Below are 16138 nucleotides of genomic sequence, written 5' to 3' on the forward strand. Positions count from 1 at the left end.
CGTCTGTTTCCTTTAAAAAAATAACAAGAATACTACCACTACCCTGACAGCTGACTGGTTTGTACAGTACTACACGCCAGGGGCGGCCCGGCGGGCAGGCAGGCGGGCGGGCGGGTCAAAGACTTCATAAATAAGAGGCAGGTCCCAGACCTGCAATTTGTCAACATTTCTTAAATAGGCGCATTATTTAAATCTTATGTACAACAAGAATCACTTTGCATAGCAATGGCGAGGACACAGGACGGGTGTGATGATGTGACTGGGTCTTGTCCAATGGCGATGGTGGGGCGAGTTCTGGGTGGGGCCTCAGAGAGAGAAAGCATCCTTCCTCGGCCTCCAGGCCCGTCAGGGTCGCAGGATGATGGTATCGGAGTTGACTTTTCCCACACAGCATTGAACACAAAGGCAAAGAAAATCCACAAAGGGTCCCCCCTCCCCACGCCCCCCACCCCCACCCTCTCCCCGACCCGCTGCCGCTCCTCTGGTTGCTACAAAGTCCGTTTTAGATCAGGTCAAGGTTTCCAATTATGAAGCTAAAAGAATTAGGTGGGGGCTGGGCGTGCTTCTGGACCCCCCTCCCCACCCCCTCCCCCCTCGCCCTCTGCCCCCAGAAAGACTCCCCCATCTATCTCACAGCCAGGACGCGGGTGGGGCCCCGAGACCCGCTGCTCTACAGCTATTAGTCAAGAGTTGTGTGTTGCGGTTGCAAACTCCTTCCTGACGAGCAGAAGCTTCACCAGGCTTCCGTGTAGCGGACGTCCACCTCCTTCAGGTTGGGAAGCTTGGCCTGGGGGGAGCAAGAAGGATCCGGTCCCTTCCAGAGCCTGGTGGCTGGCGTTCCCACCGTGCCCTCCCCACTTTGTCACCACCTGGGGCTCCGGAGCCCAGAGCTGGGGAACCTCAGGGAGAACCCAGCAGGAGTGCTGGGGAGTCCACGTTCCTACCCCAGAGAGGCTTGGGATCCCTGGCTCTGGGGGCAGGAAACCAGAGGCGGAGCCCCCCACTGTCGCTTGCAGGCCACGTGCCCTTGGGCAGAGCCCTGGCCTCTGGGAGCTGGTTTCCTCCTCTGTGGAGGCAATCCCACCCCTGGCTCACAGGACGGCACGGGGGATCAAAGACCAAACACAGGGCACACCCAGAGCGCCCTGTCCAAGCCAATGCCATGTGCTCTGCGGACAAACTCTTCTCACTTTTCCGCTGTCTGCGCCCTCGAGGCTGTCAGGAGTCGGGCAGGGAGGATGGAGGGGGGCCCCGCAGGGTCCCGGGGGCGGGCGGAGAGCCGGCCCACTCAGGCTCCCCGCGTGGACCTGCGGCTGGACCACACAAGCCCACCTGCTGCTCCGAGCGGCTCCTGCTCCCCTTCCCCGCCGCCCAGACGCGCTTCTGCTCTGCCTTCTATAAACAGCCGACTTTTTCTTTACGAGCCTTCGCTGTACAGCGGGGCTGCTAAGTGGTCTCCTGCCTCCCCAGCTTCCTGCGTGCTGGCCTGCCCGGCAGACTCACTTCAGCCACTCCTTTCTGTGTAGGCTCCTCTGCCCCAATGAATGGAGCTGGCGGTGCCCTCCCTGCTGGCCCCCGAGCCCTGTCCCGCCTCAGTCTGTTGCGCGTGTGCCTGCGGGACTGAGCTCCCTCCTGGGCGGGGTGAGCCAGCAGCACCTTGGCATCCCTGTCCCCAGCTGGGCCTGGCGCATAGCAGGGGCTCTGAAGGCCTCTGGAGGCTTGGACAGTGAATGAGCCCCGGGCTTTGGGTCTGGCTGAGCTGGAGGGGGAGCTGAGGGGGGAGGCCCTGCTGGAGGTGGGCTTCCAGGGTCCCCAGGGGCCGGCGCACTCCTGGCCCAGACTTTCCCTCCCAGGGCGCTGGCTCTGCAGCCGTGCCCAGTCCTCCGGGCCCAGGATGAGAGGGCATCCGGAGCCTGATAAAGGCCCAGCCTCTCCAACTCTGAAAAGATGTGCTTTTTTACAAACAATGTGCCCACCTTCCAGCACGCAGATCCTCTGTCTTTCCTCGATTTTAAGTTGCCCACCTCGTCCGTCCTGGCTCTCCCCTCTGTGGTGGCACCAGTCCCACAAACCTTCTCCATGCTGCTACTCCTGCTTGTACTCTCCCCTCAAAAATCCTGTTTTCCACGTAATAGCCACCACAAGCTTTTAAAAGCATAACTCACTACCCTGCTTAGAACCTCGGAAAGCTCTCTCCTGGACTTGGACGACATCTAGAGTCCTTCTGTGACCTATGAGGGCTTATTCGGTCTGGTCTCCAGTCTGTTCTTTCACTTTCTAGTCACATTTGCTACAACGTCAGTTCATGCCAAGGCATTCTGCCTCAGGACCTTTGCACTTGCAAAGGAAGGAGGGAAGGAAGGGATTACCTTCAGGTCTTCGTAGGTGTCCGCTGAGAGCTTGGTGCTGTTCATATTTAAGCTGCAGAGACTCTTCATGGCTGTACAGGGACAGGGAGACAGACAGACATGGTCATTAGGTCAGTGAAATCCCACAAGAGGCAGCTGCAGGTACAGGGCAGAAAAGCTGGGGGACGGATTGAGTTGCCGAGGCCTCTGCTGAGGAGGCGGGGTTAGGGAGGCAGGGTTTCAGAGGCAAAGCTGGGGCCACTAGGTAGAGAAGGCCTACTTCAGGCAGGAGCTGGTCTTTACTGGACCCACGTTCTCTCCTGCCCTCTGAGCCTCCCTCCCTTCTCGTCCCTCTATCATGTCCCTCCACTGCCTGTACCCTAGATGTCCCGAGCTTGCCTGCCACACTGAAGACCAGCCCTAGTGGACCCGGCTGTGACTCCAAACCTCATCCTCGCTGCCCTCCGTTACCCTGTCACCCACCCCCCAGCCCCTCCCAAGCCACGCAGAACGTGCCAATGACCTTGCAGGAGTCATGTCCACAGCCCAGCATGCCTCCCTCTTGGCCAATTTCTACGTATGTGGCTTTCACCCCTAGAGCCAGTCACCTCCCTGGGAAGCCTTCCCTGAGTCCTCCCATCTAAACCAATGGACCTGGACAGGTGACATGCAGATTCCCAGGCTCAACATCACCCACGATTCACGTTCAGTAGATGAGCGTCGGGTACAGGAATCGGCAGTCCTAGGTTCCTCGAGTATTCTGTGGCTCCTTCTACTAGGGTGGTGCTTCTCAAACTTTAACGTGCACGAGAATCACCCCGGCACCTTGTTAAAAGGCAGCCTCTGAGTCAGCAGGTCTGGGGCAGGGCCTGAGCACTTGCATTTCTAGCCAGCTCCCGGGGGAAGGCTGCAGCAGCTGCTGCAGGTCAGGGGCGCCGACAGCCCTCAGGGGCACGAGGGGTCGGGAGGCTATGGGCTGCGCCTCACTCCTTCTCCTTTTCCCTCTAGCATGCTAGCGCCACAGGGCAGGCACGCCTCCCCCAGGCATGCAGGAGGGAGCCTGGCACGGGGGACGCGCTTGGTGAGCACAGAGCACGGCGCGTGGTGCCCCGTCTGCTGCGTGACCGGAGGAAGGAATGAAGGAGCAAAGGCACGGACTCACAGCTGAGGGCCAGCAGGCCGGCGTCGGTGACGGGCGTCTCGCACAGGTTCAGCACCTGGAGCATCGTGAGGTGTTCCGACAGGAGCCGCAGGCCGGCGTCTCCAAACTGGGGGACAGAGACCTCCTCAGCCTGGGGACCCGCCCTGGCCTCCCCTGGGGAACCCGGGGCGATGACCCCGAGGCTGGAGCGGCGGCAGAGGGAGGAGACGGGACAAAGCCTGGGCCCGAGGCCACGGCCTCCAAGCCTTGGGGCCGGGGCTGCTCTCATTTCTCCCCAGAGACTCCAGTGCCCTGACCGGGGTTTAAATCCAGCTTCTGCCAGCGCTGTGGACCAGACAAGGGCCCCCCTGGGGCCATCTGTCAAGGGGGGCTTTGAACTCAGTGACTTGTGGCTACGCGTGGAGCCCAGGCGGCCCTTCCCTGGGCGGGAGAGCTGGGGACGCCTGGGTTCTATTCTGTGAGATGAGGTGTCGGGGGGCCTGCACCTCACAGTGGAGTGGCGACCACACGTGCCGATGGGTACGGAGCACCGGCAGCGAACACCGTGCGCCGTGGTCATCATTACAAGGAGGAGACCCGCCAGCCACCCGCACGCCCCCTGGGCAGGGGCACGAGACCTGCTTTGCACGTCAGCTCTGCCTGGTAGTACGTCTAAGCTCTGCCGGGCACGTGCCTGCTCTGAGCCCTGGCAACGGTGAGATGGGCCACTGGGCTCCACGAGGGCCTAAACCTCCTCTGGCCTGGGACCCTCTGGGGGACGTGGGCGCTGAGCCGTGGGGGGGGGGGGGGGGGGGGGGCGTGGTGATCAAGCCCCTGGACCTGTGGGTCCCGGGCAGAAAGCCGGCCACAGAGGAGGGGGCAGGTCTGGGGCAGGGGTGCCCCGTGGGCACGGAGAAGGGAGGAGGGGGCACAGAGGAGGGTACAGGGCGCAGGGCAGACCGTACGTACCTGAGTGGACCACAGGTTTAGCTGCTTGAGGGAAGGCAGTTTGATGAGGTGCTCAGCGCAGGCACTGGTTACGTTGGTGAAGGCCAGACTGAGGTTCTCCAGGTTTCCGAAGGAGCCAGAGCTCAGCAAACGAGCCAAGTCGGCGTCCTGCAGACAGACGGGCAGGCGGCATCTCAGGGGAGGCCCTGAGCCTCCCCACCCCTCCTCAGCCCCACAGAAAGCTGCAGCTGGGAGGACAGCATGGTCCAGTGGGTGGGACAAAGAGGGCTGTCCGGGAGGGCACAACTGCCTCCATGTCTCTGTGGGTGGCAGCTGCCTGGCGGGAAAAAGCCTCTGGAGCTGTGACTCACACCCTGAGTCACCAGTGGGGTGTTCCGAGGCCGCGTTTCTCCCACAGGCGAGTGCACGCGTGTGTGTCTGACCATCTCACTTTCCCAGGCAGCAGCTTGTGCCCACTTCCCACCTGCATACACGGAGGCCCCCTCGAGGCTAAGGCCTGTGGGGATCAATGAGTATGTGAGCGCCAGACTCTGAGGTGACGGAGGGTCCCTTCCATCTTTGTGATACAATCCTTGAGTTTTAGCTGCCAACTGGCTGCCCTGAATTGAGGCTGATCTCCCAGCGAGGTGGGGCCACGTGCTAAACCTGGACAATGGTGTATAAGCAGATGTGTCCAGTAGAACTTCCAGGAAGGTCCTTAAAGGGAAGGGGCATGTTATCCTTTGCCTCGTCCTCCTGGCTTGAATGGAGATAAGATGGCTGGAGCTTGAGCAGCCATTTTGGACTATGAGGTGGAAGCTACGTGCCAAGGACATGGGGGTACCAGAATAGAAGGATCTGAGATCCCTGAAGACCTTGTAAAATGGGGACGGGAAGAGGCACCGACCTGACAGGCTTATCGTGACGATAAAATGAACTATTAGCACAGTATCCGGTACATGAACGCTCAATGTACCTGAGCTATTACTGTCATTATTCTGAATAACTGGTAACATGTTAACATTAATATCAACAATAATCTTTATCATAATGTTTGGTTTCACGCAACCCAGTTCCCTCCTAGGGAGCAAAGTACCACAGGGTCCCTGTTCACCTCCCCTCTTCTCCTCCAACAGATCCTGTCTGCTGCACCCCACCAGGGAAGATAACCCACCTTCTTCTCTCCACCCAGCCCCGCAGGAGAATGAAACCAACTCACTGTGGACTTGGAGGGCAGTGTTAGCCGGGTGGGTCCGCCTTTCCTTTGCTGCAACAGAAGCCAGCCTTGTTACGACCCACTTTGCCCTGAGCCCCCACCCTGTACCCCTACCTCCAGGAACACCTCTCCTGGCATCATTTTTCTTTCTGGGTAGTGACAGACAGCATGGTGGTCTTGGTCTCAGGGGCAGACCCTGAGGCCAGGTGTGAGTGCAGGTGGTTTAGGAGACAGGGACCCCAAGAAACAGCAGCTGGGGAGTGGGGAGCTGATACCCTGAAGGCCGCTAAAGGAGAGGACGTTATCCCCCAGCTAGTCCTGGGCCTCTGAGAAATGGTGGTGAAGTCACGTCTGACAGAGACACCCCACCTCTCCCGTTCGTCACTGGTTGAGAGCTGCTCCAGGGGACCAGGGGTGTGAATTCTCCACCCTTCTGTCCTGCTGTGCCCACAGACAGAGAAGGCCCTCTGGCCAAGAGGTGCGGGTGCTGGCATTTGGAAATCCAGCCCCATGCCCTGAAAGGAAGGGCCCGAGGGACGTGGGGAGGGAGGGAGGGTGGGCACAGACAGCCAGTGCCAGGCATGGCTCTGGTGGTGAGACGGCACCGTCCTGGCCAGGCCCACTTGGGCTGTTTGACTTTGGGCCACAGGCTTAACCTCTCTGATCGTCTGGAAAGTGGCAGGTGGTCATCCTGACCTCTTTGGGTCTGGAGGAGGATTCAGCGAGGCAGAGGCCCCCACAGGAGCCACGGCCCCCGGGCTCAGCGCAGCCAGCCGGACGTGAGAGCCCCAGAGCCGGGCCCGGACTCACCAGCTCCTTCAGCTCCCGCTGCCGGTCGCACAGCTGCTCGTACATGCGCTTGCCCACGCCCGTGCTCTCCAGGGTCGAGATGATCTGCAGCTGCGTGTCGTTGTTGTCGATGATGTTGTACTCCAGCATCAGGCACAGGATCTGCCGGCAGCGGGAGCCGCGTGACCCCCAGCCCGGGACCCCGGGTGGGGGAGCCCCTCACCCCCCTGCGCTGCCAGTCCTGCTCTCTCCTGCCCTCTGCACTTCTGGCTGTGTGACGTCGGGGGGATCGCCGGCCGCAGCGTCCCCTCCGTGAGACGGGAGCACCCGTGCACGCGCACGCGGCCTACCGTAGCTCCTGGTAAACGCTTGCAGGCACGATGCGCGCCGGGCCGCTGAGGCCTCGTAGAGGCCGAGAGACAAGACATCTCTTTCTATCCCCTGTTTTTCCACAGCAAGTTCTGGGGGTCAAATTGTTTCCTGCTCTCCCTGCTGAGCGGTGAAGTCTCATTCCCGGCCCCATGACTATGGGCCCAGCCTTGGTGACTCACTCACTTCTAATGGCTAGAAAGTGGCAGAAGGGATGCTGCCTGACTTCTGAGGCTGAGTCAGGAAAAGAGATATGGCTTCTGCTTGGTGTCTTTGGACAGTGCCTCCGGGAGCCCCAGCTGCTCCAGCCTCCACTGGTTGAGTCCCCTCAGGCCAGTGCTGGACACATGAGGGAAGCAGCCAGGAGGACCTAGCCCACCCCCACCTGACTGCGACCCCATGAGACACTCAGAGTGAGAAGTGGTCAGCTAAACCCAGTCACCTATGACCCGTGAGCAAAATCATTGAGTGTTACTGCCTGACGCTCCCATCTGGGGTGGTCTGTTCTGCAGCAATAGACAAACAGGACAGACTCCTGTCCCACTGACCCCCTGGACCAACAGGGATCACGAGTGAAATTAAAGTGAAATTTGCAAATGGTCTGATGAAGGCCTCCCGCTCCCGCTAAGCTCAGGAGGGCTGGGGCTGTGGCTGCCTCGTCCGCGGCCGTGTCCCCAGCTCCCAGAATAGCTCTGGGCGCCTAGAAGCTCCTGGAAGGTGCTCCATCAACAAGGATGGAGGCCTGGGAGAGCCGGCAGCCTTGCTGGGGGCGTGGGCGGGCTCCCTACCTCCACCATGGTCTGGTTCCCCCTCAGCGCCAGGAGCATGCAGGGTCCCAGCTTGTTTTCCGCCAGGGAGAGCAGGAATTTTTTGGTCTTGTAACAGGAGCCCATGAGGATGTGCACCTGTGAGGAGAGATGGGCCAGGTGAAGGGCAGGGACCGCCATGGGCTGTGGCCCGAGGTGCCTGCCTTCCGCATGCTAAAGGATCGTGAAACCGGAAGACACTGATCGGACACACCCCACACGCTGTCTGGACACTAGATCTGGAACAATCACCAGACCCTCCCTGGGGGATGCAAAGGCCCCCTCCCTGACACAGCTCCAACATGGGTGAACCTCGAGGCCATTGTGCTGCGTGAGGTAAGCCAGTCACAGAAGGACATATCCTGTAGGGTCCCACTCATGGGAGGGGCCTAGAGTCAGACCACAGACACAGACAGGAAAAGGGTGGGGGTCAGGGCTGGGGGAGGGCTGGGGCGTTAACGGGGAGGGCGGGGACAGTTTCAGTTTGGGAAGATGGACGTTTAGAGGGGGATGGTGGTGGTGACTGCGGAACCCTGTCCATGTACTCGATGCCACCGAACTACACACTTAAAAGTGGTTCAGGGGAGCAGAAGTTAACACCACACTGTAAATCAACTACACTGCAAAGACTCTTAAAACTGTAGTTCAGATAGTGAGATGTGTGTCATGTACGTTTCACCCCCCGCCCTGTAAACACACACACACATAAAGGCCCCCTCTCCCGCCCCCTCGGGACTCTGCGGACATTCGTCCCTCTGGGTCTCGGCACTGGCAAAGCTGGCGGAAACTTCTGGAAAGCCCTTGCTCAGGGTGCACAGGGCCGGCCCTCACACACAGGGCAGGGAACAGTACGGAGCCCCTCCCCACCCCACTGTGAACCCTGAAGATATTTTAAGAGATCGCCTGCCCCAGAAACCCAAGAAGTGGCACATTCTGTTCCATCTTGGGTTACGTGCAAGGCAGCTGTTAAGGAAACTGTGTTCCCTTCTGGTGCATCTGGAGATGGGGCCCAAGGGCAAGGGTCCCTGACCAGCAGGGCTGGGGGGCCCAAACACCTGGTTTGCTCTCCTCCTGACTTCACGTTAGAGCAAATGCCCTTCCGTGGTTGGAAGAGCGGCCTCGTCAAGGGGACCGTGTTGTGCCATGTGCCTCCATGGAAACGACGCATCGCCATCCAGGGGCTGCCTGCTTCCTTCCCCACGCATATTCTTTTCCGCCCCATCGTTACCAGCTCTGGCATAGAAATGCAATCTCCCAGGTTGGGGAGCTGCCAGCTCCCTGACTTCTCTCTCTCTCACAGTCCCTGCACCAAGGGGCGGGGGGACCACGGAGCGTTGCCATGGTGAAGCTGTGACATCAGAGGAGTCTGTGAGAGGTGAGAGAGGTGGTGCAGGTATGCAAGGCTGGCATTTCCAGGATGCACAGGGCACTCAAAAGGGACCCATCAGACAAGCAGGCGAGCAGTGGAGAGCGCGTGTATGTGGAGAGCGACTGTATAAGGAAAGGAACCTAAAAATAAGTCCCTTTTCAAGAAAGGATCCAGAGGCAGTGCTGGGGTCTGCCGTCTCTGCACAAGCAGTGCTGCTAAGCTCACTGCGGACAGCGTTATGAGCGGCTCACCCCGCTGAACCGGCTGCCCAGTAGGGATGAGAGCACTCACGGCCGTCACCTCCGTGCTCCGACTGTGCACTAGGCCCTGGCCAGGCGCCTCGCGTCTGTCATCACAGGCATTCGCCAGGGAAATCCCAAGAGCCAGGACTACGCTCCCCGTTTAACAGATGAGGAACTTGGAGCCCAGGGAGACAAGCTACTAGGCCGAGGTCATCAGACCAGCGTGTAGCGGGGCTGTGACTTTAGCCATGTCTGGCCTAGGCGTGCACCTTCTCAAGCTCTGGAACACGCGTGACTGTGGAACGGAGTTGGTTTTGTCAGCAAGTGGGCTAGGTGAGGGCGCCGGCCGCCTAGAGGAGCACCTGCCCTAGGGAAGGGGCGTCTGTGCCCCCTTTCACGAGACAGGCACTCTCTGCTACTGGAAGAAGGGCCCGCTCTGGACAGCGTGGGCCTGGCGGAGGGAGGAACTTGGAGGCCGGAGCCCTGCGTGACCTCGGGCAAGCCACTGCACCTCTCTGTGCCTGTTTCGACACAGATGTAGTTAAGGGACAGGGTTGCCGTGAAGGTTCAGAAAGATCGTGCACAGTGCACAAGTACTGGAAGTCACCAAGGATGCGGTTTTCGGTTTGGTGACCTCAGATCCCTCATCTCCAAGACGGATGGGTCATCCTGACCTTGGCTCATCTGAGCAAGGATCAGACGAGCTGGTGGGTCTGCAGCGCCTTCTAGAATCTCTGTGCTTGCTAAGCGCTCAGTCCCTGGAACATAACACTGTGCTACAGCGAACCCAGTAAGCTTGGACAGTTAACGCCTCATCTGTAAAATGGAGTAATAGGAAGTGCCCCCCTCACGTTGCTGGGGGAGCCTCTGGCTCAGGTAAGAAATGAGAAAGTGACACTCATGGCCGGAGTCACCATCACCATCTGCACCACCAGCATCCTTTCAGCCTGAAAATTCCCGGGCTGGCCCCAGTAGGCTCGGGGCAGCTCTCTCACTGGTCAGGGGAGGGGAACCCCGCACCGGCCTGCGGCTCTGGTCACCGCCGGCCCTGTCCCCCACGTACCATGCTGGCAAACAGCTCCCCGTCATCGTCGCAGGCCACCCCTCCGGGGCTGTAGAGCTGAAACCAGCCGTCCTTGCCAGCTCGCACACTCAGCAGGCATGAGTGGACCTGCCGCAGAGGAGAAGCGCTCGGTCAGCCCCGGCAGACCCGTGATGACAGCGGCCCACGATCCACCGCGCAAACGTCAAAGGCCCAGACACGTCCCGCAGTTACGGAATCTGTTCAACTTAGTTTAGTCCAGACACGCCCAGCCTTCTACTGAATTCCATGGAAGGCCTTTTGGGAAAAACTCTGATATCCACAAACAGGGGAACTCCAGCCATTTGCCACCAGCTCCTTGGGACGGAGGAGGCCCAGGCTGGTTTAGCTGCCCTGAATGAAGCAAGCTGGGGCAGAGAGGCTCAAAGGGACCTCCGAGCTGCTTTCTCCTGCGCCTCTGATGGGGGCATTTCTTCTTTCTCCTTCCTCTGTCTGGGTCTCTGTCTGCCTCTCTCTCTGTGTCTCCAGTTCCTCTCTCTTGCAGTCTGCTCGCCTCTCCCTCTGTGTCTCCAGTTCCTCTCTCCTGCAGTCTGCTCTCCCTCCTCTCTGAACCTCTGCCCTGCCCCCTCCACCTCTGGGGGTCTGCCTGCTTTCCAACTTCACCCTCGTGGGCGCTGTCCCCCTGGCTTGGTCTTTGTCCCACTGATCTCGCTCTCTCTCTGGAACCCTGACATCCTCTCTTAGGAGAAAGGGTCTCTGTCCAGAGTGGGGGGCAATTTTAGTGCCCAAAGCACAGCTCTTTCTGTGGCTCTCAGCTCCCCTCCCAGGGCTCCGCGCATCCGCGTGTGGGTGGAGAGTGTGCGTGTGTGCAAACATGTGTGCGTGTGTGGGAGGAATTCCACATCCACCCTGGCCCCGCTGTAATTGCAGAGAGAGAGAGAGAGAGACAAAGCCCTTTGTTTTTCCTCCTCCTCCCCGTCCTCAGAAGAAAGCGAAGAGCCCCATCATTTCCTTCGGGAGTGAAGGACGACCTGCTGTCGAGAGTCACTTACTCACAGATACTCAACTGACGGCGACCCACACACAAGTGAACAGAAAGCGGGGCGGCCGGGCTCTGGTTTCTCCCTCTGAGTTGGAAGACTATCAGACGTTAACTTAGCTACTTCAAAGAAATAAGGAAGCAAGAGTATGAAACTCTGTTCACCAGATACAGTGAAGGATTTATAAGAAAATAACCACGGGCTCTCCATCTGGGAGGGAGAAGGTGGGAGGGGAGAGGAGCGAGGAGGAGAGGGCAGATGGGCAAAGACCCAGGAGAGGAAGTCAGAGGAGGAGGCAGGCGGGCGCGGGAGCGGCAGCAAGGCTGGGCCGGGGGCCGGCCGGGGGCCGTGTCCTCGGCCGCATCGCGGGTGTCAGTTACCCTGGCTGGGAGATTTCCCTCCTGGCACTTGGCACTGCTGCTCTGCTCTGGGATGCAGCTGGTACCACGTTTAGTCATCCGTTTCAAAGTCTGTGTTTGAAATGAAGCCTCACGTTTGCAGGGGGATCCCGAGACTCTGCCTTCACGCGCGGTGAGGAACGGCTCAGGCTTAAGAACCGTGGAGACCGTTGCTGGTACCCAGACGTTTAAAAGCTCCCTGTCTGTTGCTTCTGCCAGAGGATCGCTTTTGGAGTCAGGTGTAGAATCATGGTGTTTTAGAACTAGATCCTTCTTCTAGAACTAGGCTTTACAGTGCGGTCTTGGTAGAATATACTCTGGCTCCACGGAGGATAACTCCCGCCCTCCTCTACCCTCGCCATCCTCCGGCTCTGTTGGGGGTGCACGTGTCCACCCCTGTCCTGCCTGGAGCCATACCCCTCTGGCCCCAGGCTCCACGTGCACAGAGAAGGGGGCTGAGCGCCTCAGGGCAGCCCCACCTGGCCCACCCTGCTCGCTGCAGGGCTGCTTCCCGCACCGACTGCAGCCTGACTCCCTGCGTGCAGATCCTGCCTCAGCCAGTGTACCCGTTGTGTGATCTTGGGCATGTAACCCCAGTTTTCTCAATTCTAAGAGGAGGGTAATTCTGATGTGAAATGGGGAGGATAGTAGCACCGAGCCACAGGGCTGCTGTGAGGATTAAATGCGAAACGTGTGTGCCTGACACAGAGTAAGCAGCCCATGCAGGCTGCTGCTGTCTTTACGGTGCTGCCACGGGAGAATGCCTGCGATGGGCTCCCAGGCCGCTCCAAGTCCTCGCGCGTGCACAGGGGCTCTGGGACGGAAGGCTGCCCCCTTCCCTGTAGTCCAGCTGTTGGAGGGACAGAGTGGCCCCTCGGGGAGGCCCTAGGCCCCCCCGCCCGGGAAATAAAACCCAGCTCGGAACCCAGCTCAGACGCCTTTGCTGGCCCGCTGTTTCTCAGAATGACAGGACCAGGGAGGATGGGCCACATCTCGGAACTGGTTAGGAGCCCGGTGCCAGCCTGGCCCTAAAACAAGGGCTGTGCTTCAAGGCGAAAGCGACGGCAGGAAACACCTCTGGCGAGCCTGAGCTTACAGTAGCACTGCCATCACAGGCCGGGCTTGGGCGCGGGGCGGAGGCTGTGTTTATGCACAAGGCAAGGGGCCTCTGGGAACTGTTCCGATGCCCGCGGGTGACGAGGAGGCCCTGACAGAGCCACGTGCGCCCTGCTGCAGCCGCGACCGCACGCCTGCCAGGAAGAGGGAGGCCTCACCTCTTGTCGTGGGTCTTCGGCGAACCTCTGGATCACGTACTTCAGTTCCCTGAAAGAGATGGGGTGGGGCCCGAGTCACGCCCAGCGTCCTGGCAGGGGTGGACCGGGGTGGGGAGCGGGAGCGGACGGCAAGGTTGGGGTGAGGGGGCCTGCGGCGGGGAGGGGTCCTCAGCAGCGTCACGGGTGTTAGGTACCCTCCAGGGCCGGGATGGGGGGGCGCCAGCGGAGCTGGGGGGATCGGGAGACGCCCGGGTGGGCCTGGACGCCTGTCTTGGGAGAACTCCCGGGAGCAGCCATCCCTGCCTCCCACAATGCACGTGACGAGGAAGGGGCCAGAGGGAGGGCGGGGGGACGCCCGCAGGACGGAGGACACGCGTCTGGGCAGCAGGCCGCTGCCCGCATACTCACTTGGTGAACTTCTCGTGTGCCAGAGCTCTGGAACAGAAACAAAGGGAAACCTGCAGTGAGCAGGGCGTTCTCAACAGCACAGGGACCCAGAGCCCTTCCTGGGGGGACGGCAGGCTTTCTGCCCGATCCCAAGACCGAAGAGGAAGCTGAGCGTGAAACACCGACACCGTGTCCCCACTCAGCACAACAGGGACCAGGGTAACGGGGACGGGCCCAGCCCCCGGGCGCCACCCTGTAACCAGGAACCGCACGCGCCGGGGTGCGCGTGAGCGTGTCCACACGTGGGCACCAGGGACCCAGGTGTGTTTGTTAATTGTTCCACCATCAAGGCACGGCCGTGCTAATGACCGCCGCGCATAGGAGAGGCGATCGGGGACCACTCTGCAGGCGAGTTGCATCATGGGCTCACTGTCAGATGCGTCCCCGGGGCCGTGGGGAGGGCGGCCGCAGCCAATGACGCCACTGCTCTCAGGGGTCAGATTTCTCCGGTGTCAAGTCCTGGGGGCTCCAGGGACCAGCCAGGCCGGCAAATGGGGCGATTACTGAGTGTAATGTCCCCTTGGAGAGCCGCATTTCATAAACACAGGCTCCTTAATCGGCTCCAGAGAGAGCCCGGGGCTGCCTCCTGGGGCCTGGTTTCTTCACATCTATCAAAACAGAGGCCTGCAGGCATCTTAGAGCCTGGTTATTTAGACAAAGCCTTCTCCTCAGGCCATTGTCCACCAGACAGTTTTCTCCCTATTTTCCCGTGATATATGCAATATTGGGATAAGGGCCGGCCGGAGAGACGGCCGGGTCCACTCCCGGCCCCGTGCACTGTGGCGCGCGCGCGGATCACCGCACCGGGCGCAAGAAGGGCGCTGTCAGCACGTGGCTGTACAACAGACACAGCAATCCCACCTGCGTCGGGTCTGGACTTTTACTCTGGCCTCAGAGACAGGAGGCAGGTCTTCCTGCGCCCACGGGATGCACAATAAACATGGCCAACTCGGCTGTGCGGAGGCCCGAGCGGAAGGCTTTGTATTCTTAGCTCAGTGAAGCCGTCTAACCATGCAACGAGGTGATTTCCCCATCTTTTGGGGTGAGGGTGAGCCTCTCCAGGGGTCCCACAGCTGAGGATCAACACCTCCACCTCCTGCTGTCGTCTGGGGTGTCCCCAGGTGCATCCCGTGACCTGACCGATCCCCCTGGTAAGGCCGGGGTGGACGACCGAGGTTTTCCTCTCTGGCCGGAGGCTTCCAGGGATGCGTGTGGGACTTACTCTTTGGGGAATGGAATGGGTTGAAGCAAGCTGGCCAGAGACGGTCTCCAGTCATCGTAGTCTGACCTGGAACGAGAGGGGACGATGGTCAGGGCTGGTCTGGACGGTGCGTCGTCACACAGGGTCAAAGATGGGGCGAGAGTCTGGCAGAGCCCACGTGGCACTGACTGCTCTGGTCACCTCGGCTCCCAGGGCCCCGAGGGACAAGCGGCTGGTGTCCGCAGGGCCTGACAAGCCTGTCCTGACGTCCCCGTGGCCACGGAAGGGGCCAGTCACCCAGCTGCCTGGATTCCTCCTCCTCGCCGCTGCACCCAGGCCCCCAGACCACCGTTCCTTCTACCTTCTGAAGCATGGAGGGGTGTCATGGGCTGAAACGTGCCCCCCTCAGATTCATACACTGAAGTCGTAACCCCAGGACTTCAGACAGTAACTTTATGGAGGCGGGGCCTTTAAAGAGGTGACTGAGGTAAAATGAGGTCATTATGGTGGGCCCTAATCTAACCTGACTGCTGTCCTTGTAAGTGGAGATCAGGACACACACACACACAGAGGGATGACCACCGACAAGCCAAAGAGAGAGGCCTCAGACAAAACCAACACTACCCACACCTTGATGGCAGAGGTCCAGCCTCCAGAGCTGTGAGAAAATGCACTTCCGTTAAGTCCCCCGGTCTGCGCTGGAACTCGGCCTAAGCAGAGGGTCGCCAGGGACCCCAGACCTAATTCTCAGTGCTATGGCCCCAAGACTCCTTTATGTATAGAATTTGCTGGGTTCTTTGTTTTTGTTTTTGCCAGGACGCGTGGCTTGTGGGATCTTAGTTCCCCAACCAGGGATCGAACCTGTGCTCCCGGCAGTGGAAGCTCAGAGTCCTGACCACTGGACGGCCAGGGAATTCCCAGAATTCACTGTTTTTCAACCTTCTTTTCACCCGTTGGGCCCCTCTGCACCCCCGCCCCAAGGAGCTTTCTCAACGTTCTCCCCTAACTGCTCTCTCGGTATACTGTATCTGTTTATATGCTGTAAGTCTGTCCACACTTTATTCCAAAACAGAGGAGGATCTTTTCACCCCCACGAGCAAATACTCGCCCGCACCAACAATGCACGGCTTAGACGACGCCTGCTAGGAACTGCTCCCAGCCCTGCTTCCTCCACATAAAGCGGTGATAAGTGGCAGCCTTCACAACCCTGCGCACGCCCTGGGGTGTCCCGAGGAAAGACGCACACGCGGGGCACACAGGAAAGACGCACACGCGGGGCACACAGGAAAGAATTCCCAGAAAAGCCTGCTGGCCTGAGATAAGTCCCAACAGGGGCACCAGCTGGGGTGCGTTATGCATTTCCTGCGCCCCGCACTGGGCACGGCCTGGCTCACTCAGTCCTCAGAACCAGCCCGTGAGGAGAAGAGTATTGCCCTGCCCTGCAGGTGAGCGAGCGAGGCCCTGGGTGCCTCCTGAGCTCAATCAGCTAGGAAGCTCGGAGCAAGGCT

General features: G+C 59.9%; 1 protein-coding gene across 2 annotated transcripts in view; it reads right to left on the reverse strand.

Annotated features, from left to right (window-relative positions):
* Window positions 1-588: 588 nt before the first annotated feature.
* CMIP (c-Maf inducing protein) overlaps window positions 589-16138 on the reverse strand; it is a 222890-nt gene continuing 207340 nt past the window's right edge. For both annotated transcript variants that reach the window (XM_057711373.1, XM_057711372.1), the window contains 11 exons: window positions 14652-14717; window positions 13391-13417; window positions 12983-13031; window positions 10292-10399; window positions 7600-7716; window positions 6464-6604; window positions 5657-5704; window positions 4459-4605; window positions 3511-3616; window positions 2370-2440; window positions 589-787 (listed from right to left, as the gene is read on the reverse strand). In XM_057711373.1, the coding sequence (XP_057567356.1) occupies window positions 734-787; window positions 2370-2440; window positions 3511-3616; window positions 4459-4605; window positions 5657-5704; window positions 6464-6604; window positions 7600-7716; window positions 10292-10399; window positions 12983-13031; window positions 13391-13417; window positions 14652-14717 (934 nt within the window). In that variant the 3' untranslated portion in view covers window positions 589-733. The remainder of the gene's footprint in view (window positions 788-2369; window positions 2441-3510; window positions 3617-4458; window positions 4606-5656; window positions 5705-6463; window positions 6605-7599; window positions 7717-10291; window positions 10400-12982; window positions 13032-13390; window positions 13418-14651; window positions 14718-16138) is intronic.

This window comes from Hippopotamus amphibius, chromosome 16 (genome assembly GCF_030028045.1).
Source record: "Hippopotamus amphibius kiboko isolate mHipAmp2 chromosome 16, mHipAmp2.hap2, whole genome shotgun sequence".
In the NCBI taxonomy this organism is placed as follows: Eukaryota; Metazoa; Chordata; class Mammalia; order Artiodactyla; family Hippopotamidae; genus Hippopotamus; species Hippopotamus amphibius.